At 34.4% G+C, this 26,923-nt stretch overlaps 2 protein-coding genes across 10 annotated transcripts in view; one reads left to right on the forward strand and one right to left on the reverse strand.

Moving 5' to 3' along the window:
• Nucleotides 1–11,314, forward strand: part of for (cGMP-dependent protein kinase for) — a 334,414-nt gene extending 323,100 nt beyond the window's left edge. For all 8 annotated transcript variants that reach the window (XM_074136016.1, XM_074136017.1, XM_074136013.1 and 5 more), the window contains 7 exons: nucleotides 3,259–3,406; nucleotides 6,268–6,431; nucleotides 6,533–6,710; nucleotides 6,814–6,943; nucleotides 8,169–8,295; nucleotides 8,682–8,744; nucleotides 10,192–11,314. In XM_074136016.1, the coding sequence (XP_073992117.1) occupies nucleotides 3,259–3,406; nucleotides 6,268–6,431; nucleotides 6,533–6,710; nucleotides 6,814–6,943; nucleotides 8,169–8,295; nucleotides 8,682–8,744; nucleotides 10,192–10,357 (976 nt within the window). In that variant the 3' untranslated portion in view covers nucleotides 10,358–11,314. The remainder of the gene's footprint in view (nucleotides 1–3,258; nucleotides 3,407–6,267; nucleotides 6,432–6,532; nucleotides 6,711–6,813; nucleotides 6,944–8,168; nucleotides 8,296–8,681; nucleotides 8,745–10,191) is intronic.
• Nucleotides 11,231–24,886, reverse strand: LOC141458269 (spermine oxidase-like). 2 transcript variants are annotated; one of them, XM_074136024.1, is made up of 10 exons: nucleotides 24,509–24,886; nucleotides 18,834–18,998; nucleotides 18,318–18,570; nucleotides 17,230–17,440; nucleotides 15,322–15,555; nucleotides 14,385–14,501; nucleotides 14,087–14,292; nucleotides 13,784–13,907; nucleotides 13,566–13,687; nucleotides 11,231–13,163 (listed from the first exon to the last, which is right to left on the reverse strand). In XM_074136024.1, the coding sequence occupies exons 2-10, from the start codon at nucleotides 18,988–18,990 to the stop codon at nucleotides 13,115–13,117; spliced, it is 1,473 nt and encodes a 490-aa protein (XP_073992125.1). In that variant the 5' UTR covers nucleotides 18,991–18,998; nucleotides 24,509–24,886; the 3' UTR covers nucleotides 11,231–13,114. The 2 variants fall into 2 exon arrangements, with proteins under 2 accessions (XP_073992125.1, XP_073992124.1); XM_074136023.1 differs by lacking the exon at nucleotides 24,509–24,886 and adding an exon at nucleotides 20,134–20,290.
• Nucleotides 24,887–26,923: the final 2,037 nt, after the last annotated feature.

Genomic DNA, 26,923 nt, shown 5'->3' on the forward strand with positions numbered 1-26,923 from the left:
TGATAGCCTCTGTAGGTTCTGTCAGGAAGAGGAGGAAACGGCACTCTGCATGTTTTGTGTCAGTGTGAGGGGCTCGTCTGTCTAAGGTTGTTACTTCTCGGGGAGGTGAAAACCAAGGCCTGTGAGAGCTTTACCCAAGAGTCGCTCTCCAGCATTAAGAGTGTGATCAAAAGGACGGGTTTGGAGGGTCTGGAGCTTTAGAGTAAGGGGAGCCACAATAGATCTCCGAAGGGGTAGGCCTTGGGGCCGCCCTAGTTTAATCTATCTATCTACTAATCAAGTCTAGGGATTCACCCTGGAGCTCCCGTGGCTCGCTCGACTGCAGTAAGTTCGCCCTTTCATTCCCCCCCTCAAAATTTCCGCGTGGAAACCTGACAGTGCTACCACGCCTCTTTCATGGAAATTTACCCGTACGATTATTTTTTCAATAAAAATGGTCTCAGTGGAGTTCTCCAGATTTGCTAAGAGGGGATGGAAAATGGTTTTAACTTTTCCTTTTTGTACCTATTATTTATCAGGAGATTCTGTTACTTTGTTTACACTAGATAATAGTGTAGTATTCTGGATAAATACATGCGTGCCTCATCACGTATCACTTAGTCAAAGTTTTTGTACACGCACTCTTAGTCTTATGTTTCTAGTATTTTATTTTTTTTATTAAATCACGATTCTCCTCTCTTTTCTCTTTCTAAAAGCAGAGATTAGCCCAATTACTGCTGCTCAAATGATAGACTGAGCTGGGAAGAGGTAGCTGAGTGGTTAGCGAATGCTGGATTCCCACACGGAGATCACGGGTTCGAATCCGCAGCTGCTGACCCTTAGATTTTTCTCTTCTTCTTACAGCTACACTGTCCGGTGATGTGATAGTGTTGCCTGAAACGAGAGAACACTGTCCAAAGGCCGGTAGTGGAACTGGAAAAAGCTCCGGGGCGCCAATAGCCTCAGGTGTTTGTGACGCGCCTTAAATAAAGAAAAAAAAAAATGGACTATAAGTCTAAGGAGCCGTAAAGAAAAGAGAGGGGATGTGATGTTCTTGCTTGTCTATTTCTAAGAACTGGGGCTGTCTACTAATTAAGCGCTAGGTGGGGGAATACTAACTGATTAAATTAGAGTTCTTCTTTGTTCTTTACAATCGTTACCATGGGACCTGGATTGAACAGTTCGCCACAGGTAAGACTGCCTAATACGTTTCTAATTAGTAATTTCCTTTACCTCTTAAACTCTATAAAAAAGTTTGTTCTCCTTAAACTCTAAACTGTAGTTTCCCTCTTTTTTTTTTACAAAATAATGTCAGTGTTTACAAAAAAAAAAAGTTTAAGGTTATAAAAGGGACAAGTGTAAGGTTATAATAAGGGACATTTCCAGCATGCAGTTTCCATATTTGGGTGTTTATCTACAATTTTCTGGACATCCTTTTGGTTGTTATTTGAAAATTAGAAGAAACAAGTGTGTAGAATTTAATAATTTTGTTTTAATTTATATTATTATTAATTTATAGTTCAATGTAAACTCACAAGGTGCACTAAATGGTATTTAGCGAGTAGTTGGCGCAGGCGCATGTTCTCTTTTTTCATACTTGTATTTTTTTTTAAATATTTAATATTTAATTAATTATAGTTTGGATTAATCACGCTGTGCCTCAAATGCGGCCCACTGCTCGCTAAGTAATTTATGTTTTAATTTAAATTTTCTGCTTAATTTGAGTAATTGTACAATTAAATTTAAATATTTATATATATATATATTTTTTTTTTTTTTAGTGCTTAAAATTTAGACTTTCTCTTACTAGTATTTTTGAGTTTAGACCAAAAATGTCCATTTTGAGGCCCCACATTCCGGAAAAAGTACAAATTTTCAAATTGGTCCGATACTGGGCATAATAATACTCAAAAAAATAAAAAACGGAAAATCAATCTGACCAAACATCTACTCGAAGACACCAATCATTTGATTTCCTCTAAACCCGCTACTTCCTCTACAACAGGGGTCGCGCCAAACTTTTTGTGATCATGCACCACCCCCTATATAATTTTTCGAAATCTCCATCGACCCCCCCCATCATAAAAGTAATTTTCAGTTAATTAAAAATAAAACTATTAGGCTGACTGTATTTGTAAATTTATTTTATGTTTTTAAACATTTTATTAAAGTAATTTTTACATTGTGTAACAAATAGTTTTATGAAAAATATCTTAATGTTGAAATTTAAATGCCTTAATATTTATTAAATAATAAGTAATTATCTTCTTAACAAAAACTTACAGTTTTAAAAGTTAAGTATAAGGGTTGATTAAACGCCAAAAGGTACACAAATCAGCAAGTACCCAACATTTCATTAGTACTTTAGAATGTATTAGATGTCACAGACCATTGTGCTGGCCTTTTATCACCCATAAATATTTTTCTGTTAGAATAATAAAAGATGTATCTCAACACCATAGTTAGTATTTAAAAGACACTTCATTTTAACTCTATTCCAAATTATTCTTGTGATTTATCTTTATTCTGAATAATCATTACATATATTCACTCCCACATTATAAAGAAAAAGGGAAAGTTAGAGTTGGTCTTTTACTGTTGTAATTTGAATTACGGAGTTAAAACTAAATTGAAAAAAGTTAGCACAAATTACATAGTTAATGACAAATAAATGATACTTGTAATTATAATTCATTCATTTTCAAACTTTAATTTAATGTAACCCTTTAATTGAGTATTTGTTTTATAAATAAGTAAAATAAACTACAGTATTGCTTCTTAATTAATGAGATGGGTGTGCAATGGGTGTTTCTTTGCAAGGTTCCGCTATATTGGGTTCGAAATTGTTTTTCCTTCGACCCCCTGGCTCAGATTGACCCCCCTACTTTTGTTTAATAGACCCCTGGGGTTCTATATAGACCACTTTGGCGACCTCTGCTCTATAACATTATTTGACAGGAAAAACAGGACATAATTTGCTTAGTAAAAACGACGCTGATTTTTAGGCGATTTGATACTGGCGATCGATGAACTCGGAAGTGCATCTTTGCTTTACGCTTTTTGTTTTACTGTCAAACCGGAACTTGAAACAAAATAGTTTCCTCAGCTGATTGCAGTAAGAGAAGGTCTGGTAATTTTCCCAGCTGTTTTTGAATGTTCTTGCATTATATTTGTCTGACGTAGTTCCTTTATCCATTTCTGTGAATATTGTTGTGACATTTGCGTGTAGATTTTACCATATCTTTTATTGTAATTTATTTATAAAAATTTTTTTTGTAGACTGAACGAAGAGTTCGAAGGTCTGCGACTGAACGAATTGCGAGTATTGGCTACACTGGGCGTCGGAGGTTTTGGACGCGTCGAACTGGTGCAGATAGCACACGATCCTGCCAGATCGTTTGCTTTAAAACAAATGAAGAAGAGTCAGGTAACTATGAAGATTTTTATGGGCCTGCTGAAATGTTTCTAAATAATCTTATCTTAGACATAATTAAGTTTATCTAAAAATAGGGTCATTAATAAGCTATTAAATGGACTCCCATTAAATGGCTTACTATTTTTAGTACACTAATTTCCTTTTCCTTTATTATCTAATTGGATTTAGTGTAATGGGCTTTCATTTTTCAAATTCAACTATTTTCCATCGTAATATTCGAACGTACTTCTACTCTTTAATCGGAAGTACAACTATGTACTTTCTCTTTCGTAAGGAACTAGTTTGAAAAAATTGTTTTTAAAAAAATGTCTGTGTGTATAAAAAGTAACTCAGTGCGATCTATCGCTGGGATGGTACAGTGTATCGATTCTCCTTGTTGACTGCAAAATATAAATCGATCTGTAGTTGAAGTTAATTTCAATAGTGACGATAAATGGGGCTTTACTTTTACCGTCCAAATGACGGGAAACTGCAGCGATAAAACTCATTTTTCAAAAAAAAAAAAAAAAAAAAAAGAGCACAAACCGCTTTGCAACAGCTCAATAATGTGTGCTAAAGCCAAAAAAAAAAAGTATATATATATAAAACCTTCAAATATTTCAAACTAACTAATGAAGACCCTATTTCTCTAATTACCAACTCTTGTACATTCTGGAGTTGATAAGTCTTGAGAAATGGTGTCAAGGCTGCGGTGCGTATTAACAAATAAAATTGATTGTCAACCATTTTGTAGCCAAGTTGTGTACATTCCGATTGTTTAGGCTAATTTCATAATCAGATTATAATGTTTTCTTTATACAATTAATGTTTTCATAGAAATATTCTGATATTGATTGATTGATTTGGTTAATATATTGCGTTGAAGGATTACTGATTGGGATAGAGGAGAAGAAGGGTCCCCAAGGCGATTTGTAGGGCTGTAGGGTTCTTCTCTAGCTGTTACCGTCTCCACGGAATTAGCTCCACCTTCAGTGGCCTCAAATGTAGATGAATTTTGAGTACCTTTTTGCCCAAGATGGCTTTTTTATTGATTGCCATACTTCCTCTTGGGTAAAGCTATACCAATGGAAAGAGCGTGAAATTTCACGACAGTTGATGATGTCAGTTTGCCACTTATCACTCTAAAGCCGGTTTATATTTAGAGCTTAAAATTAAACCAGCCGCCACAAAATTATTGTCCAAATTTGAGATAACATTTTCTCGCTTTATCAAATCTCTTAAAAATATTCTCACCTTAATTAGAGCTCTTCAAATCCATTATCTCTTTACTTTAAATAAATGCCTGTAACAACTACCTCTAAAGATTTTATTTGGTTAGGTGAACGTTTTGGCGCCAATAATGTTTGTAACCCACTTTTAACTGTTTCTGTTTGGCCAAATTCAGCCTCTCGTAAACCGTAAAAAATAAAAGATAATGATGGAGTTGATAAAAAAATATAATTAAAATATTTTTTTGTAGTCAAATATGAATTTGGCTAAATTACAAACCTATTCGACGGCGATGAAGCCAATTGTCACAGCTGACTTTCACTCTGTTAATTACCGCCACAGAATGTGGGACAATTTATTGTTAAAATTAATCAGCTGGTGATCTTATAATCGCCAACCAGCAGGCAATTATTCTAACAAGGCCAGACAAAATTTAGTAATCCATATTTATTATTTTGGTTTTGTTTTTTAATAATTATTAAAAAAACTAATTACAGACTAAAAATCTGTTATAAATTCACTTAATCTAGTAATTCCTTAAGTTTCAATTTTTGCAATTGCTCTAAGGCGCCAAAAAAGATAGCTTATCCTAACCTAACCTAGTTAAGATATGTAAGTCGTATTTATTGCGTTACTGGGTTCGATTACCCTATCCCTTCGAGATCCTTTTAACTTTTAAAAAAAAGTTATAATCACTTGTAACAGTGGTAAGTTCACGGAACGTTGAAGAAGTAAACTAGTTTTTCTGACAGAAATCACGTAAGTAAACATTGAAAATTCCATTTTCTTGTTAATTTCTTCGAAGTCAATTAAATTCAGACAAAATTTAATCATGATATCATTAATTACGGGTTAAGCATCATACTAACAGTTAATTTTTTTCAGTCGCCGAACGATTCATGATGAATTTATATTAGACGTAAATCATGAAGCTACAATTAATTTAGTCTTTATTCAAACTTTTTTATTCGGTTAGTCACGTTAAGGACTGGATTAAATGAGTCATGAAGTTTCTCGTAGAAAAGATCTATTTATGAGAAACTAAATAACCTCAGCTTTCCGCTGTTAGAACGTTAGATCGTCACTTTCTCTCTCTCCAATTGGTCAGCTGTGACTTCCTAGAGGAACAAGTTCTAAAATTACGGTATTTATTTTTCCAATATTGCGGATGTGCTAATTGAACTAAAATAGTTACCTGACTAGTTCACACCTAGCCGCTACAACTAATTAGTCACTTCTTCTTCAGTCATTAACTTAGAAATCTATGAATAAATATCAATTAGTGAACAAAATTTTCAGAAATCCAGTTATGCAGATTAGATTCGAGTTCTAACTAGTTCTTTCCAGTTACCAATAGTGTGAAATGTCGCTTAGGAAGTTTTGAGGTTGGCAGTGTTAGTAAAAGAAGTGGTTTTTTTTATTTAAGAAATTGAGTGTTTGTAAATTATCTGGAAATGGGGAAAATTTAGGGTACCGGAAACATTATATTTCAAGCACTAGAAGTCCTGGTTTAACTTCTGACTATGTACTGGAAATACTGAAGTTTCAATAACTAAATAATCGATTATTAGATATTTATAATCGATTATTTAGTAGATAACCTTTTTTTACCATTGATTATTTCATGTATTGAATAATTTCAGATTGTGGAAACCAGACAGCAGCAGCATATTATGTCCGAGAAGGAGATCATGGGCGAAGCGAACTGTGAATTTATTGTTAAGTTGTATAAAACCTTCAAAGATAGAAAGTATCTGTACATGTTGATGGAATCGTGTTTAGGAGGCGAACTCTGGACCATCCTCAGGTAGGTTATGGCCACATAACCACTAGATAATGTGAAGTATTAAATATGTTTTCAATTTCAATTTTGTAATTGAAAAAAAATGTATTTTAATTTGATTGCAGGGACAAAGGCCATTTCGATGACAGCACCACTAGATTTTATACTGCTTGCGTAATAGAAGCGTTCGACTATCTCCATTCTAGGAATATCATCTACAGAGATCTCAAGCCTGAAAACCTGTTACTGGACGTTAGCGGTTATGTCAAATTGGTAGACTTTGGTTTTGCAAAGAAATTACAGGTAAAAACTCCCATTGTAATTATTCATTTTTCTTGTTCTTTTTTTTCTTGTAAGCAAAGTATTTTTCTAAATTTTGGTTCTTCTTCTTCTTCTTCCTTGTTAGCACGGTAGGAAAACATGGACCTTCTGTGGTACGCCGGAGTATGTAGCGCCCGAAGTGATACTAAATCGTGGCCATGATATCAGCGCAGACTATTGGTCCTTGGGTGTGCTGATGTTTGAATTGCTCACTGGTAAGTGCTCATAGTGTTACTTACAAACTTATTGTTGACTGGTGAATAGATTGGATGTTTGGCCTTTGTTACTACAAAAGTTGTTGTAATGGTCGACTGGGGCCAAGAAGCTATCTCTGCTGTCCTTCTTCAGGAACTGGGCAAGAGAATGATGTGGAGTTATAGAAGGTTATTGGCCAACACCTCCACAACTTGTACTTATTACTTACTTAACATAAACATCCCACCAGGTAGAAGTGTTAAATGAAAGTGTTAAACTCAGGAAAGTGAGTTTATATTTTTTTAAACGTAAAAACGTAAAGTCCTAGAAAGATCTAATTTGTTACTTCGTTCAAGTTCAAGGGCAAGTTTAGGTTAACTATGTCGCTTCAAGGAAGCAAAATTTTTCTCTGATTACTCCAGTTACTTGATCTAAGTGCAACTATATCTTCGCTGGAAAGTTCATGTTAGGATGAGCTGGGCTTCCCTCAATATGCCATTTTCTTGAATTACTGAATCCTCACTAAGTGCTATGAAGTGTTGCGCCATAATCCTGAGTTTGAAATCACACTCTAAACTCGCTAAATTTCTTGTCACCTACTACTATGCAGAGAAGGCATTATAATTACTACTGCAACAATATCAGCGGCCATTTTAAGAACCTGATTATAACCACAAGGAGGTAGTATTAGTGGTTATACTCTTCAGTGCTCCTTCCGCCTCCAGATTCAGTCTTCAGCCTAGTCGAAACGTTTGGCTTAAAGAATAGAAAGGTTTTCAAGATCTACGCACCAGATTTCTCATCAGAAAGTAAGTTAAATTTAAGGGTAATAAGTAAGCCGTACTTGTCTCCAAATTGTTAAAGTGCATATTGTACTTTTGAACTTCTTAGTGCACTTTGTACATTGCACTTTTTAGAGGTAATCTAAACCTGTCTCTTTTCAAAATGCCCTTAATGAATTTAACTTTTAAAAAGTTAATTAAATAATAGGTAAAAAGCTTCGGTTTGTAGTGAGAAAATCGACGAAGGCACTTTCGAACAGTTCTGACAAATCTACTCGTAAAGTGGTAGGTATCTCCTACTATTACAGTATATTGAGAGGTTATCTTAATCTTAACATAGTTAATTAAGTACTCATTCCAACTTATAAAAACTTATTTTAATAAGAAAAATGAAAATTGCCAATTTGGAGAAAGTAGAGCTGTAAATGAGAGTGACCAATGATTATATTTAATTTGTTTGCAGGAACCCCGCCGTTCACGGGGGCAGACCCTATGAAAACCTACAACATCATCCTGAAAGGAATAGATGCCATTGAGTTTCCAAGAAATATCACCAGGAACGCAACATATCTCATTAAGAAATTATGCAGGTAATTTTTCTCTTCTTTCATTTTATTATCGATGGTAATTAAGGAAACTGTTAATTTCTGGATGACTTAATCACGTATGGGAGGAAATGATGGCGTGGTAGGTCCTGTTTATGTGGGAGGCTGTAGAATGAGGAGAATGATCTGAAGAAGGACTAGTCAATTCTTCTGGCGAAGGACCTTAATGAAGATTGCGCTACTCATCACGTAGTTCCTTTTTGAGCTCTCTTTCTTGGTCGTTCATCTCGCGAGATACTTTCGGACAAAGACATTATCCTGTGCGCTAAAGTCAACCCCAGTCAGTTATGACCCCCAACTTAGGAGTTCTTGGTTGGATAAAAGAACTTTTTTATTAAACTATTCTAAAGTTTTTTCTAAATCAATTTCAGAGATAACCCTGCGGAACGACTTGGTTACCAAAAAGGTGGAATTAGCGAAATACAAAAACATAAGTAAGTACTTATTCTATTCTACTTTTACTTGATTCTTCTTTTTCACCCAAAATGGCAGCTGTGAGTAATGTAAATTTTGACCAACTTTTCTACTACTTCCAGGTGTTTTGAATTAATTAGTGGGTAGATTATTTTGACGTCGAAGTATTCTATTTTGGTTTTAACATAATAAAGAGGTCTGTCTTCTGGGTGCTATTGTCATAAACATGCTTTATTTGTGAATCGTTTAACCAGTTAAGCGTGTTTGTCGTGTATACATGTCAAACCAAATCTCTATTACGGTGCGTTCCACGTGTATACTCCTTGTGAAAAATATAGAATTGCCATTAACTATAAAAACTCAAAATTTTAATAAAATACAATAAGAATATTATTTGGTGGGATGTTTCCTTTATCTTACCCAATAGAACTGCGGTGGGAGTCAGCCAAATGGATAAGTGGTTGGTACATGTTTGGTCTCCGCATTAGAGATTGGGGAATTAGGCACACAAATAGAAGCTCTCAACCCTTGTGCAATGCCCGTTTTTACCTCTTAGATAGAGATTCAGACCTCACAGTTCGAGCATGATTTCATTTTGCTCAGAATTAAAAGCTCTTTTCTTCTTGTAAAAGCTATTGGCGTCCCTAGTTAACTAGAGCAATGCATACGTGAAGTGGTGCAAGATTTTTGAATGAGCACAGAATGCTCAAGCCCCAGAGAGATTGCAGAAAAAGTTGCATGCAGTGACTATTACGACGTTGTAAACTTTTGGTTGTTTTGCCCTGCGTTCGACGTATATACACTACACGTCCATTGTCTGATTTTAATTCCACACACTGTGGGGTTTTTTTAAAAAACTAAATTTCATGTTTAACTGGTTAACATGTTCCCTTCGACGATTCTTCATCGAGAGTGATATAATAATAAATTGTTGTTCATTCTTTTTGGTGACTGATTCATACTTTCAATAGGATGAAAAAATAATTGCCATTTCAGTCGTGATACATTTATTCTGCCGAGCTTTCGACCTAGGGACTAGGTCATCTTCAGGGCTAATTTACAATATACTGTTTTACATCATTAGAGGGTTGATGTGTCTTTGTCTTGTCTGTTCATGGACTCAATGACCAGACAAGACAGAAGACACACCAACCCTGTAACGTAAAAATATTACTTTGTAAACTAGCCCTGAAGATGATCTAGTCCCTAGGTCGAAAGCTCGGCAGAATAAATGTATCACGACTGAAATGGCAATTATTTTTTCATCCTATTTAATAATTAAGTTTTTTTTCTGAGGGGGCTGAATGATATTCTCTAATTTGGTTTTAATTTCATTCTGATAATTGCTGCATCTTGCTCATGCTGCCATTTTGCACCATCCTTTTTAGTTATTTCTGGTTAAACAGTCAACCGAGCAACTTAAACTGTACTTAATTAATCTTCATTATACTCATATTTCTTTTACAGATGGTTTGATGGTTTCAATTGGGAAGGTTTACGCATGCGTACTTTAACACCGCCAATTTTACCAAAAGTGCGCAGCGTTACGGATACATCAAATTTCGACGAATATCCACCGGATGCGGATGGTCCACCGGCGGATGATCTCACTGGTTGGGATGCGGATTTCTGATCTCCGTCCAAATCCGTTTTAATAAAAAAAAAAAAAAAACTCTTACACTCAACCACCCACCATTTAATTATATATTCCCTGTTTTAATTTAATTTTTTTTAACCAATTTTGCTCCATTTTATTTTTTCTGTTTTTTTTTTAAATAATATAAAGAAAAATATAAAACGGACTGTAAACAAACAATAATATTGGACGCAATTTTGTAAATAATTGTTTTTATATAAATGAAAAAATTTATATCCTGTTATTTTAAAAATTATGACAAGCGAAAAATGAAGTTACAAAGTTTTTTTAATTATAATTAGGAAGAAAAACAAATTTTTTATACGTTGCTAATAAAAAATAGAGGATATATTTCGCTTTATCGAAGTATATTAAACAATAAATTGTGTATTTAAAAGAAAATGTCTTTAGGACAAGAACAAAGTTCTTGTCCTAAAGTGAAGAAAACAAAACAAAAAACAAAAAACGAGGTGCCCTTATAATGTGAGAGTTAAAAACTCAATTCTTCCTAGATTTCTCGCCATTATTTGTAAATATAGATTTGTATAAAACAAAACCATTGTGTACGAAAAAATTTTCTCTTCTGGTCTTATTGTTTAATTGTTAATTTTGTTTTGACTTTTTAATTTTTTTATTCCATTTTATGCAATTTTGTTTTACTTGAATAACAAATTTGATTTACCTCACCTCTTTGGTAAATTCCCAAAGTTGTTGAATCTTTGTTTCATTTGAAATTCAAATTAGGCCATTTTATTATTATTTTTTTTAATTCAAAAGAAATAATAATTGTATAAAGTGATTTCTTGACTAAATGTAACATTATGTAAAATAAAAAAAAGTATATATATACAAAAAAACAAACAATAATAATAAAAAACAAATTATATAAATGATATATTTATACAAAATAACTATATATAAACAAACACAAAATATACCACAGTTATTGTTTTATTGAAGTGTTTTTTTTATTTATTGAGGGCAACATCTAAAAGTCGGGCGCACCGCGAGCCTTATTCAGAGCATTTACGACATCTGGACAGTGTTCGCTCGCTGGACATAGTGATCCATCATCGGACAGTGAGTTGTAAGGGCTCCTAAGGCTGGAAACATAGTGGAGCGGCGAGCAAGGCGGCGATGATAGCTGCTTCAAATCAAAGAGAGCGACGAGCAGCGAGCAAACGAGTCGCATGCACATAGTGACGAGTTTAGTCGCGTTCTCCTTTTGACAAAACAAGATGGAGGAACTATTTTTATATGAAAATTCTTCGTTGAAACTTTGGTATTTGCAGCAGCTTAGTAGTAGGAGCTGCAGTGTGCATGACATAAATAAGTCTAGAAATGAACTTGGTGAATTTCATCACTTGTACCATCAACTTCGGGAGCATCCTGGCAAGTTTCATGCGTATTTTCGAATGTCTTATCAACATTTGATTACATACTAGCCCAGTGTAACCCCATTAATCAAAATCAAATTTTATTGTTTTTGAGTAATAGAACTCATAACATGAGTTAGGCACAATATAGAAAAATTAACTATGTAGGTTATTTACTAGATACAAATCTGTGTAACCCCATTAATCCTAGCAGTTACTTTAAGGTTAGGAAAATCAAAATAAATAAAAACAAAATAGAAATATATGCAGATAAAAAGAAATTAGTCAATTAAAAAAACACAATAATTTTATTAAATCACTACACCATGATTTGTCGTAAATTAATGTTGTTCATCTGAAAAACTGGAGTAGTAGGACGCTACAGAAGAAGGATTGGAGAATTCGTCCTGATCAGAAGTAGTAGGACGTGAAAATGTAATTTCATTTTGCCTAGTATTTAGATGAAAGTTAGCATTAAGGGATTGAGAACCAAATTAAATGTAGCAAAAATTACCTGAATTCTCCATTAACTACTAATTGTTAATTAATTTAAACTATTAATTATTAAAAACTATTGTAGCTTCACAAATACTATGGCCCCACAGAGGTTTCTTTAAACAAACTAAACCAATTAATATATCAATATCCATAACCTTTGAAAAATAACCTTCACAAATTGAGCGCGATGAGAGCGAAGAAATCAAACATGTCATAACGCTTCGCTCTACTCTCTAGAGATAGCGTTGCTCTATCTTCGCTTTGCTCGCCACTATGCGCGGTCCCATATGTTTACTTGTGTTTGATTTCGCCGCTTTGCTCTTCGCTATCATCGCCGCTTTGCTCGCCGCTCCACTATGTTTCCAGCCTAAGAAGAATGAATGAGGGAAGAACGCCTGGTTTTTATTTGATGTTGTGTATTTGCTCACTTGACTATATCCTAAAGATCTCAATACATTCCTGGCTAACTGCGTGGCTGGCTGCCCTAAAACAGCTCTTGACGGGCCTCGCGCTTGAATGATGCCTAGGAGCAAAGTGTCACAACAGAATGGAACACGTTGTAGCCGTAGAACAAAGTCGACGTAAAGTAAGGAAACGTTCTTCATCAAGTCAATCTCATATCTACTCCATTCCGAACTGTAAATAAAGTTCCCCCCCCCCTTAAGGAGCTTAAGCTTCCAAACCAAATACAGAAAAAATTATTGATACATTTTTAAAAGAAAAATAATAAACATAATTTTTAACCATAACAATAAATTTATAAATACACAATACATTTTCAATTTGCAGTAAGACTAGTCTTGAAAAATAATAGATCACATTTTAAGCAGTCGGTAAATTATTTAAAACATATTAAATTTGTTTTATTTAATAAATCTTGTTACAACGAGGATTTGGGTAAATTCTGCGACAGCATCTTCTTTTTCCAACTAGAAAAAAATTGTAACCAATCAAAATATTAGCAAAACTGAGACAATTTGTAGTAGACATTTTTAACATACACAATTCTAAATCGCAAGTTTTTTTTTTTTTTTTTTTCTACTGAATAAAGTTTAGGGGACAGGACTGAATGGATTCGGTTCACTAGGAGAATGCTTAATGACAGTTCTAGCTCCCTTAGGAACCTGCCGCTTAGAAAAACACATCATTTCCCATAAAAACAATGTCTGCCATATTGGAAATGCATCTACAGATATGGATTGGTTTTAAGAATGAATTATTTTGAAAAAGTCTTAAGACTTCCCTGTCCTAGAAGAAGTCCTGCCTTAGAAGAAGGCTTACCCTTATGCATTGACCCAAAGTGCTCGAAAGCTGGATACAAAACTACTTACTCTTGCGGCACAGTCGGGTACATATCAGCTATTCGTTTTGCTTCTCGCCAACCACTTTCTAGCGCTCCGTGGACAGTAGAATAGTAATGGTTGTGTGTCGCTTCTCCAGCAAAGAATAACATCTACATCAGACCAAGTTTAAAATGATAAACTAAAAATACTCGAAAGAATTGGTTAGCTATGACTATTTATAAAAAGTAATAACTTGGCAAGCTTACATTTTTATTGAAATCATTGACAAGAGGCTTAGCCAATGTATCTGCCGAACTTTGCAACACTTCGGAGTTGATGCTGCGGAAACTGTAGGATCCTCGGAAGTGCTTATTTGAGTACCACTTACTCCTGGCAAAAATATTCTGCATGTTAATACTGAGGTTCAGCGTATTTCTTTTCAATTAAAAGTATAATAGATTTTAAAAAATAATTAGTACACTAATCACGGCAACACTTGTTTATTACTGACACCAAAAGGGAAGTATATGTTTTTGGCTAGTCCAAGATTAAGGAGCAAAATCACATACCTAATGATCTCCTCTGGATAAGGAATATCATATATATTATCAAGAAATGCTTTTAATTCCCGATAGCAAGCATCCATCACTTCCTGATCCGAGTGAACTTCCATATCCTTGGCAGCTTCACCTACCAACCATGCACCAATCACCGTTGGATCAGCATTATTTTCGGCATAGAAGCCAATTATTTTATGTTCCCAAGTATATCCTACCTAGTAAAGAAGATTTCGTTTATATTTCACTAGTTGTAATTGTGATCAATAGTAAATTCAACAAATAATCTTAAATACAATAAGTCTGGTACGTTTGCATTAACTGGAGGATCTCTGGTTCTTAACAGGCTGAACCCAGAACAATCTTCAGGCCACCATCTGTGAGGGAATCGTAAGTAGACTTTATCTACAGTACCAATGCCAAGTCCCTGAAATCAAAGTATAAATTAGTGTTGCAATGCCCAACATTAAGTTTAATGTTAACAAAAAAATATGGTGTACTCACTGGAATGAATAACAATGTAATGATAAAATGATTTATTTTAATTTAAAGATACACTTTTTTCATAATGATTATAAAAACGTAAGTACATACTGCTTGGACTGATCCGTTATTCGTAGGACGATGTTGTGCAAATGAAAATTAACTTATAATTGATGAAAAGCAAATGAAAGCACCTCTATATTTTCAATTAGTGTACTGGAGTATGCAGCAAGAATGAGGAACAACCCGGGCGGCACTAGATTGGCAATGCAGGTGCCGTTGGAAGAAGAGTATGCTCCTGGCTTTCCTACAACATCGTCTGAGAGGAAAGATGAAATTTGATAGCAGAAAGAGAGGTAATCCTAAGAACGTATTTGAGGAAAAAATGCTTTGGGAGATTTTTAGCCTTCTAAGAGGAATGTGGACCAATGAGGATTTGTTGAGAACCCAATTTAAGTATTATCAAGAAAAGAAGACAGAAATGGCTAAGGCTTTTTGAGAAACATGTACCAAGAGTGATTCCTTGGACAGCTATGCAATGCAATGCAGATATAGGAAAGACTCGAATGATAAACTAGAAACGGGAATGACTAACTGCTTCAATTCGACAATTTTGAAGAACTCTACATAGTGTAAAGATCAAAATAACACGCAAGTACAAACTTCAAACTTTATTGGTTTTAAAAAAACTAATTTACACTCCATAATTTTAGGTATTTAAACAAGAATGAATCCCCTCAGAAAAATAATGACAACCCACTTACCACAATGGCTCTGACTTTCTCTACAGGAAGTGGTGGATTGAAAAGGTGACGATACTTCTCCTTGAGCACGCCAAGTGACACCGTCACAATCACGTGGTCAGCTCTGAAGAGTTTCCCATTTGTACACTTGATTAGAACAACCAATCCATTCCAGTCGATTTCCATCACTTCGGTGTTCAATGATACATGATTTTCCAAAGAAATTGCTGGCCCATCACAGTTTTCGTGTGTACCCTATTGAAGTAAAAATTACAAGAAACATAAGATGAAAATATCTTTTTTTAAAAAAAAAAAGTCTAACTAGCCATAATATTGTGTTAATTAAGTGATACTGGTGGGAATTGGCTACATTTTTAGGCTAGTAGGAATTAGTGGCTAAAAGAATGGAATTATATTTTAGAACACAATGTCCAAATTATGTCTAACCCAAAAGTTATAATTATAAAAATCAATACTCAAAAAGAAGTTACAGGTAAGCAACTTTCATAGTTCATTTAAATTTCGACTTCCACATACCGGTAGTAAGAAATTAAAGCTTGGTTTAATGGGCTAAGCCATTCTGCTTGATTGTTACTTAGGCTCGGTGCATATAGATGTGCATAAGGGGTTTGATGTAGTGATTATACGTATGGACAGATGCCTAGTTCGAGTCCAGAATGTAGCTACATTTTATCTAATTCAGTGTTTCCCAACCTGTGGTACGCGTGCCACTGGTGGTATGCGAGTTGCTAGTTGGTGGTTCGCGAAAAATAATCAATAATGGCGGACATAAAAAATTAACAAAAGGAATTAAATCATAAAATTACCATAGAAACGGTTTTTCCTATAATTCATAAAAACTGTTATTTTAATTAATAATATTATACAGTAAAATTGTTAATATGTAGGTTATAGTATTAAGGTTAGTCTGTTTCAAGATATACGAGAAAATATAATAGCACATTTAACAGGATTAAAATTGTCTTTCATGGAGTATTTTCCCAAAACACAAATGATAATTGGATTGCAAACCCCTTCTATAAAGAAAATTTAGGAAAAGCTAAATCATAATCAATAAAAGATAAAGAAAATTTAATAGAATTATCATGTGATAGGACTTAAATGATAACTATATAAAAATCTGCTTAAAGAGACTGGATTGTAATGTGCCAAGTAACATTAAATTTAATTGGTACTTACAGATAGTTGAATGCTTAAAGAAATTAATTTAGAAGATTTGGGCACAAATATAATAATCCTAAAGAAGAACTTTGTAAATGAATTAATAATTTTGAAGAGAAAAATATGTACACGATTTTTTAATTATTTAAAAAAAGTTTTAAAACTAAGATCTTACACTTTTACAAAGTTTATAAAGTGAACATGAACAGCTTTGTAAGATTATAATAATAATAAAATAACACACTGGGAATAACAAATTTTCACGAAATACAATCATTTTTACGAAGTGGAACCATTTAGCATGATGTACTACCAAGTGGTAGGCGAGCCAAAAAAGGTTGGAAAACGCTGCTCTAATTGAATGTTAATTAATTGGCAGAATGTGAGTAGTGACGTATGAGCTTTCTACTCTGACGTAAATTAGCTAATTGGACGTTAAGCCTCGACTGAAAAAATAGGCGATTACTTTTGAACTGTAAACAGACAATTAAATAAGTGCCATTGAATAATAATTAAATTTTATATTAAAAACAGTGTCAAAATTTAGAATATGTGCTTCCGATAACTTTGTGTGGCGTGATTAACAGTTACCCCCTAAAAGATAGGCTCAGTAGTTTGACAAAGAGGTTACTGAATAATTTATTAATCCTGGATTAAGGCAACAAAATATTATGAAAAAAGTAACCCCAAATTAATTTATGTCAATCAACAAAAAGCTTATAAAAGAAAAAAACAAAATACACTGACCAGTAGTATATCAATAATGTTATAGTAACCTCCGGATTTCCAGGACAAGATGGGATCCCCATCACACTGTTTGTAGTGAGTTAGTCCTGCGGCGGATACGTCGCTCAATTTATCAGATCCTTCAATGGTGCATTCAAAACTGGTCATCCATTTAAGGAACGCTTCCAGCAAATCATTTTCAGGGATCATCTGTTTTCCCATATTTCTACATCTAAAAATAAATAAATCAAACTCATTATTGGTTTCTTTTTTTCTGTCGCAATAAGAAGTACAAACTTCAAGAGGAAGTAATGTCACATTGAATTTAAGGTTTTTTAAGAGAAGTTTCAGTAATATTCATTTTCCTAGCCGGCCGAGCCTCGTTTAGCCATTGTTTACCTTTTCCGTGAAAGTCAAGTCTGTTTGATTGCGATGACTGAGACATTTCACTCGATGGGGTGACTGGAGGTCCCAAGCCAGGAATAGGGACAGGCCCTGACTGAATGCTTAAAAGATTTTTTTTTTTTTCTAAGGGGTTCTCCACAACTCGTGGTTCCCTTCAGCCATCACTAGTAACTGCTTTTTTCCAAGTGACACGGTCGTCTGCCTGTTCCTCTGTCAGACCATATCCCGCCATCATCTCCCTCACCTGGTCCCTCCACCCACTTTTGGGTCTTCCTCTCCTCCTTCGGCCATCCACCTCGCTGTCCATCACCACCTTAGGCAATCTCTCTGGACCCTCCTCACATGTCCATACCAAGTGAGTGCCTTAGCCTCTCTAATCTCCAGGACGTTTCTCTCCACTCCCATCCTTTTCCTGATATCCACATTCCTCACTCTTTCGCGCCTCGAACATCCTGCAGATCTTTGCTTAAAAGATGTGCTGTAAAATTGGAAGTTCTTGGCAGCAGAGATGTAAAACATAGGCAAAGAATAGGGGGAGGATTCGGTATAGCCCTAGAGCAAGTAAGTACTACGTGACAAGGCGTTTCTCAATCTTTACCAAATAAGAGCAAACGACTCCTCTTGCCATTCAAAATCACATTTCGGGTAATTCTAATCAAGAAATGCCCGCCCAGGGCAAAATAAATAATAAAATATTTACATACCTGCTAATTAAATAATCTTCCAAAGAACCAGTAGCATTGTTTAATTCTTCTTCATCTTCAAGTAGATTGCCAGATCGTGCAAAAAGTAACATTCCAACGTCTGCAGGCACTGAACGACCGTCATCTGCTATGAAATGCACATTGTTGAAGTCTCCAGAACTTGAGACAAGGTCCATTCTATGCACCAGACCATAAACAGCGTTATCAACCTCTCCATGGATCCAATGTGCACCAATGTCTACGTGTTTAGTGCCTGGTCAACAATATTATATTTAGTTAGTAAAGAAATGTTGATTGTTTTAGGAAGAAGAAGCGCTCGTAATCTGCAGTGTTTCTCTTCGAAGGCTTTGATTATTACAAGGAGATAAGGCTCTCGTCCTGAAGAGCATGCTTAGGTTGCCGCTCCTCAAGGTAGAACTGTCAGATTTGTAAATAAGGCAACCGTACAGCCAGATTAGATGTTCTCGATTCCAAAACACAATATTATTATAACTTTAACATTCTGATTGAACTTACCAAAAGGAACTGTGTAGATACGACCTCCCAGGCGATCTTCAGCTTCGATAATTGTTACATCTTCGAATCCTCTGTCCAGTAAACTTGTTGCAGCTGCTACGCCAGCTACTCCTCCGCCAATTATAACGATCTTTGGTTCTTTGTTTTTCTGTTCCATTATTAAATCTTAAAATATAAATTAAATCAATATTGTATGAATAAATAAATTAAAATAGACTTTTATCTAACTAAGATACCTTATCGCTCACTACAAAATAATGGTACTTTTGCAAAAATATAATTGTAAAGATAAGATTTTTTTGAAGAACACATCTTTTGATATTAAAATATCAAGTTTTTATTGCAAAAGATAAAGAATGATAATTGATAAAATTTATTCGAAAATTCAACAAATATTTTCAAAAATGGATTTTTCATGGGTAATGAAGGCTAAAGTAGAACCTGGAAGAAAAAGTCATGACCATGTAGAGATTACAGTTATAGGATCCAGATTTTCCGAACTTCAATCTGAAACTCTCCAGATACTAGAAAGGTATACAGTATACACCGGAAGAAACAGTGAGTCAAAGGTAATAAATCAGGCGGTGTGATATCTGAAAACGAAAGCAAGTGGCTCGTACGAGGAAGTAAACAAACAAAGTAAACACACGACTGCTGCTGGGTGAAATTTTTTAAAGTTGTCCTCCATTTAAGAACTGTGGTTTTTGAGCGAAAAGCGAGTCCCGCTCCCTTAGAAAACTTAAGGTATAGGTAGGTCTTTAGCTTGAATACTGAAAGATACCTGAAAACCAAAACCAAAAATTGGTCAGGAGAATCTGGCTTACGGTTAAATGCATCCAAACTACGAATTATTGCTACTTATTTAATGAAGAGTCATAGCTGGTAGGCACAACAAATAATAATAAGAAGAAATCAGTCCTCATAATTTAGGTTTGGAGAAGAAATCGTGGAAATTTTAGGGGAAAAAGCCTTACTCTTTTCTTTTTTGACCATTCTGAGGATATTATGATAATGTGACAAAAGATTTAAAGTGTCTCATTTTACAGTAACTTTCTTATTGATTAAAAAAATCATTTTTAAAGAAGGGCAGAAGGAAAACGTCAAATATTTGAATCACAATCATACTTCAACAAATCTGAAATAACTCCTAACTCAACAATAAACTTCACAATAAAATTTTTTAAAGCACAGAAATAGAACTTTTTAAATTTACCAAACCATTATTTACAGCTTCAACAACATTCGACGTACTAAATATAGATTAACAATTTCGATTAAGATAAAATGAAAAGAAACTTACGTAAAAAAATTAAGAAAATTTAGGCAGACTGCTTTCTTCAAATTTCACTGAGTATTCCATAAAATTTAACCAATATTTAAGAAAATTAAAGCGAAAATCGCATATAACAAACTTCATGTTTATTGTGAAAGGTTACATTACTGTTTCCATTAGATGGTTCTTAAAAAATCCGCTAGATAGCGAACAAAGTCACAATTTATCTTAACAGATACCTTGCAAACCAGGCGTACACATCATCAATAGATGCAAGGTCGTGCTGCAAATGATAAAACAGGATCTAAGAAGGACCGAGTCAATACTTTTTAACTCAAAATGGAAAAACTAAATTACCTTATTAAATTTGTTTTTTTTTTAAATTTCATTATATCAATTTCATTATATCAATAGAAATGGTGAAATTCTCATTAGACTGGCTTTGGACCGGGATTCGAATCTCTGAACTTCTTCAAAAACTAGCCGACCTAATGTGTATGATTAAGCGTTGACACAGAAATAGAATGTTAGTACGAGAAAATAAGGAATTTCTAGTAATACTAACAAAGATTTCCCATTTCTTCCCATATTTAACATATGAACTCCTACTTTCTAAACTAGCTGACTTGATCTTCAAAATCCTAGCATAAGTATAGAATTCTCGTTGTTGAAAAGAAGGCATTTTTAGTAAAGCAGCTGTGATTTTTTTTTTTTAACCTATGTTCTCTGAACGTTTACTGAAAATGCATGAAGGTCTCCAGAAGTACGAAGGTTTTTCTGTGTGAGTATGAACAGTTGGCTCGAAAAGTTCGAATTGGAGGTAGCTTAAGCTTTTTATTTCGTTTAAGATTGCTCCTGCATTCCTACTGTCAAGGTTCCTCAGCCATAAACGTGAATTAGAGACGTGAATTTTTACTTCTTTCCATCTAGCTTAAAAATAACTGCACCGATTTACTTCAATGTTCGAGAACTGGTTGTACTCAATAAACCATTTTTGATTATTTATTTTTCCACGCAAATTGTAACATATCAATTAAGGATTCAAACTTGGCGAGGAATCGGTCCAAATAAAAACAAGAAACTCGTCTTTTTGCCAACGTTTCGACAAATATATTGTCTTCTTCAGGGCGTGACTATGCGGGTTGGTTGAGTTACAGATACGTTTTATTTGGACCGATTCCACAGTCAATTTTGAATCCTTAATTGAATAATTTACGGTCACGAAACCTATATATTCATATTTGTAACATAACACTTGTGTTCTTCGTTTCATATTTCCAACTAAGACGGAAGTTTGGTTTCTTCAATAAAATCACCATTCTCGATCAAGTCAACATTGCCAATGGAGGAAGTGTTTCTCTGTCCCAGAGAGTTTTTTTGGGGGCACCAGAACATAGAATTCGGAATTTTAAGGACATTTTCCTTAATTCAAAAAAAATAAAAAGTATTTCTTTTAGCCTCAACCTCACCAAGGTACTGTTTGATAACATCTTCCGAGAGATCCAAACCACACAGTTATGATCAAAGCAAACCTCTTTGGTAGTTCTTCGGCAGGGTGACTCGCTTTATTAAAAGTGAATGACTTGATGGAGATAACGGAAGTAATACTGCTAAGAATGCAGTCTGGATATGAGAACAGAACTAAAATGAAATTCCTTCTACTGGATCAAACTTCCATTACTGTGCGAGTAGTGGCTGTTATAATATAAAAGTAAGTTCCAATATTCAAAATGAAATGATACGAGTTCTAGCGAACTAATGGCTGGTATTCGTTTTATTCATGACGTAACCGTTTCGGTACCGCCCATGATGTTCAACCTGTGTATTGTAAATAAAATTAAAAGAGGCAATATTGCTTTCTGAACCAATTTTATTTCCTTATTCTGTACATTTATTAAAACTTCATGAGAGGGAGTTCAGATTTATTATTTCCAGGCAGACGGTCTGGAAGGGAACAGCTCCCAACAAAAAGGCTACAAAAACGAAGGATTTTGGGAACTCCAGGACATTCCAGTAGATCTTCCGCTTGAAGCCACTATTATTATTATTATTTGCCTTTTTTTTGGCATTGGCCCTCGCCATACAGCCAGCATCGTCTAGGTGCTTATCACTAGAATATCACTCACTCTCCATTCTTACTTATAAATACATTCGCTTCACACATTCATCCCTATACTATATACAACTATTTACATACAAACTTACAACTAATGGATGGATCAGTACTCTATATTCCTGCCATCCTTATACCTTAACCGAAATTAAAATCACCGTAATCCTTCTCTAATCATTTTCTTCCATTCATTCTAATTCGGCTATGACTTTTAAATACACTCATATTTCTTAGCTAGCTCTGCTACAGATTTAAGCACATAAATGTTGCTGGAGAATATTATGTCTTCGTAGCGGAATGGTGCATCTAAAATACCTGTATATGTCGTCAAACATTCGTTTCCTTTCTACTACATAACGTGGACATATTATTATATGTTTGAAATCCTCCACCTCATTGCAATCTACGCAAAGAGGAGAGAGGACCTTTTTGTTGATCCTGTGAAGATACGGATCCACACACACCGCGTGGTTCGCTCTCTCAGCCTGTTTATTGTCGTAACAACCCATTTATTAGTGACAGTTCCCTTAAACCATGGTTGTCTAGGTAACTGATCTGCCATAGTTTTGTAGAATCTCCCTTCATTACCATTACTGTAATCTGTCTGCCATTTTTGTAGTGCTGCTTTTGCAATTGTATGCACTTGATATCGGTGTGTGGTAAATTAAAACCTTACCTACAGCCACTGCCATTTTCTGAATTAATAATTCAGTCAGACATCCCTTCACAAAATAGACTTTTGTAGTTCACGAAAGTATTACCCTTCAGAATGTTGAAGTGAAGATATTTTTTAGTACAAATTGCAAGTTTCAAGTAAATTGAATGACGTAAACTGCGATAACAGAAAGTCATGCGAAAGTTTACTTTAATTCGACCCATACACGTAAATAAGAGGACCCATTTCGATTCGAGACCCATGGGTAAAGCTTAAAGCGTGAACGTTTCTTCGCAGAAGAATATGTCTGTGGTTTTTATTTCCTGTAGTACACTGCCAGGATGCCTACTTCATCTGAATATCTGCACAATCTCTTCAGAGTAATTCCGTGGAAACTTTCGGCGAGTAGCCACTTTTCACCATTTCCGACTGCCTCCGTCCCTCTGGTTTTCTGCTCACCATTCCCTCTACTCTGTATCTAGGAGGAAGCAATTGTTTTTTACCTAAGTGTTCAAGATGTTTGTCAAGATGCTCTAAATGCCAACTTGATAAAAATTTTAGTTTTTTCTAAGACAGAATGTTTACGCCAAAGAAAGTATATTGAACTGCGAGGATACGCTAGACGGAGTAAAATTAAATAAATATTCTCCGATTCCATTAAGCAAAAAGAAAAGCAATCATACAGCTAGAACGTAAATCCTAACTGATCCTTAGAAATGAAGCAATTTGGACGCAGTTATTTTTGTATTCATAGGCGATAGGACATTCTATTTAGTTTTGGGGATTTATTAGGGAAATGCCAGGCTGGTTGGTGTTGATCCTCCGGTACGGCGCGTGAGGCAGGACGTAATCCTATTATTGGATCCCGTTCCCGGGTAATCCAGGCGAATTAATTCTTAGTCTTACGACTTAACCACTTGTACTGTTTCCCAGTGGAGACTGGTCCAACACCCAGGTATTATAGTCCTCTTGTAATACAGAGGTGTACTAGGGGTGTTTAAAGTAGATAGAGGATGCGACAGTGTGAGCGGGTATGTCGGTGGAAATAACCATGGCAACCTGGGAAACTGTTTATCTGCAAAATTTGATCAAGTTTCCCCATCAAAATGTCCAATCTAAATAACTGGAATTTCTAGACGGGTTTTACGAATAATAAAGCACTAACTATAAGAAGCAAACTTGCAAACTTTTACCGTTTATTTAAATTAACCTTCAAAGCTCATGTTGATACACAAATTATCTTCTTATGAAACTTTTATTCAAAAAAATAATTATTATTCGCCTACCCTAAATTTGGTGATAAATCCTGTGCCAAGAGAGGCTGCCACCTCATCTGAAGCTTAAGCTCATTAGAGAATACATAGTTTATGAATAGCGTAACTTCTTCTTTAATTGTTCTTTTAGCCTCATCTAATAGAAATCACTTCTACTCACGTTATTTTATGTAAACTGGGCAAGATTTAGCCCTAACATCAAACCAGGATGGTCAACTGTGGGGCACCTTTTTTTTTACCAGTAGTTCATTTTCAGCATAAATATGAATAGACCCAAGTTCATGCTGAATGTTATATAATAAGTTAAAAGGAGTAAACAATTTGTTGAATTTTGTGTTTTCATTGAAATTACGAATTTACCTTTGGCAGTCACCTTTATCTCTTTGCCCTTTTTAAAGACACTCTGTTCGCTCTTTTAAAGCACACGTACAAGTAGACTTCCATTGGACTTGTTATTTCCTCCAGATAAGAGGATTAAAGGCTCTCCATTCGGTTAAATTGGTGGCAACTCTAAAAAGAAAAGCTGTAAAAGGAAAAACACACTGTCTTCATCACTTGAAAAAGAGTTTACTAACTTTAGAACGTTTCTAGCTTTTATTTATTTATTTCACTCTCTGACTAAGTCCGATCGTCCATGAATGTAGATTTCTGTTTTAGGGAGGCTAATTAAATTGAACACTAACACGACTTTCACTTAATGATTGTAATTTTATTCGATAACCTTTCAGTGGAACTTAACCTATCACAAATTACATTCTGTTGAATGTAAAGCAGCAACACTGTATCTAATTATCCCTGAAATTTTCCCTTTTTGAGTATCTCTTGATAAATAACTCAAATTTTCGAAAAAATATACTCAATAAAATTTCCTATTTATAGTAAAATCTAAAACTAAAAATGGGAAAGTAAAATTTATTGCATTTCCCACCTTATTAAGTAAATAACTTTTTTTTTATTTCTTATTAAAACTGTCCGGTAGGACAGTTGTATAAGGGTTGATCGTCAAAAACTGCACGAAAAAGCGTAACGTTGAAAAACATCCAACTTTGACAATTTTTTTCTCTTTTTCTATAAAAGATAAAATTCCCAAATTTTCTTTATAATATAGGGCAAATCCTCATTTATAACTGTAATTTTTTTGCAACCACCCAGACCTAATAGACTTCGAGAAAAAAGTTGCCGAAAATGAGCAAAAACGGCATTTTCAGAAATTGTTGTTGTTGTTCTTGTTCTTCTTGTTGTTGTTGTTACCTTTTTTGTAAACTGCGTAGCGCCTAAACGCGTGAACCGATTTTCATGAATGAGGTGTCATTCGATTCGGAATTTTATGTAGATGTGCCTTTTGGGGGTCTCGAAGCTGTACACCGAATGGGAGAGGAGTTAGCCCCCTTTATGTAAGGCCCCCTCCAAAATTATTATTACTAATTACTCTGTAAATCTTAGCCCGATTTTGATAAAATTTGGTAGGATGATGGGGTTAGGGCTCCCCTATGTAACATTAAAGCGACGATCTGCTCTTACACTAGTTAAGGGGAAGTATAGCAATCGTTTCAAATTATCGACACGTGAACCGATTTTCATGAATGAACGTGAACCGAATTCGAATCGAAATTTTGTACAGATTTGCACTTTAAAAGTCTCAACGCTATGCCTCATATGGAGGGGAGTTTGCCCCACCCAAGTAAGGCCCTTTCTAAAACTATTATTACCAATATTTCTATAACGCTTAGTCCGATTTTGATAAAATTTAGCACGAAGAAGTGATTAAAGCTCCTCTACATGGCTGTGAAGTGCCATCATGCTCTTACACCTACTAAGAGGAAGTACTGCAATCGTTAAAATTATCAATGAATGAACCAATTTACATCAATGAATTGTCGTTCGATTCAAAATCTTTGCCTCTTTGCCTTTTAGGGAGAAGTACTGTAATCGCCGTTTATTTTTCTTACTCCTCTTAAAAGGAAGGATTGAAATCGCAGTTTAAATTTGCTTTTTACGTACAAATACCTTCCTATTTTATATAAAAAGGCTTTCTCAAAAAAATTGTTATTGAGGATGGTTTGGGGACCGCAACTATAATCATTCTTTAAAAAGATCTCTCCAGTGGTAGTTCCTACTTAACACCTTATCAGGTTATAATGATAGAATTGCTTATTCCAAATTTTAAAAAAACAGTAAAGCAAATATGTAACTTTGCAAAATAGACAAAAATGTAAATCTATCCAAAAGGTACAAAAATCTCCTTAACAAAAACTTAGTTTAAAATGTTAAGTATAAGGGTTGATTGAACGCCAAAAGGAACACAAATCAGCAAGTACCCAACATTTCATTAATACTTCATTGATATTATTTAAGTAATTTTGCTGCATTAACTTTTCCTTCACATTTTTTAAAATTTATTAGATGTCACAGACCCTTATGCTGGCCATTTTCGTCTACAAAATATATGTTCAATTAGCACTGTAGATTGACTTTAATATCTATTAATCTATAATAATCAAACTATTAATTACAAGTTAAAAAGAAAACGTTATAAAAAATAAAAAAAATTACGAGGCTACAAAATTTAAAAACTTTTTTAAAAAAAATGCTTACACCAACATACATCAATCATTTTGTTTATTTTAATTATTTATTTTATTTTTAATAAAAATCGTCGGTTTAAGTTCATTCTTCGATTAAAGTAATTGTTATTTTATGAAGTAGTCAAACGTTTATAATAATAGGTAATAATTATCTGGCTTTATCGCAAATAATATAGTTTCAATTACATTC

This window comes from Rhodnius prolixus, unplaced genomic scaffold (genome assembly GCF_049639745.1).
Source record: "Rhodnius prolixus isolate KJV_2025 unplaced genomic scaffold, Rpr scaffold_5, whole genome shotgun sequence".
NCBI classification, from domain to species: domain Eukaryota; kingdom Metazoa; phylum Arthropoda; class Insecta; order Hemiptera; family Reduviidae; genus Rhodnius; species Rhodnius prolixus.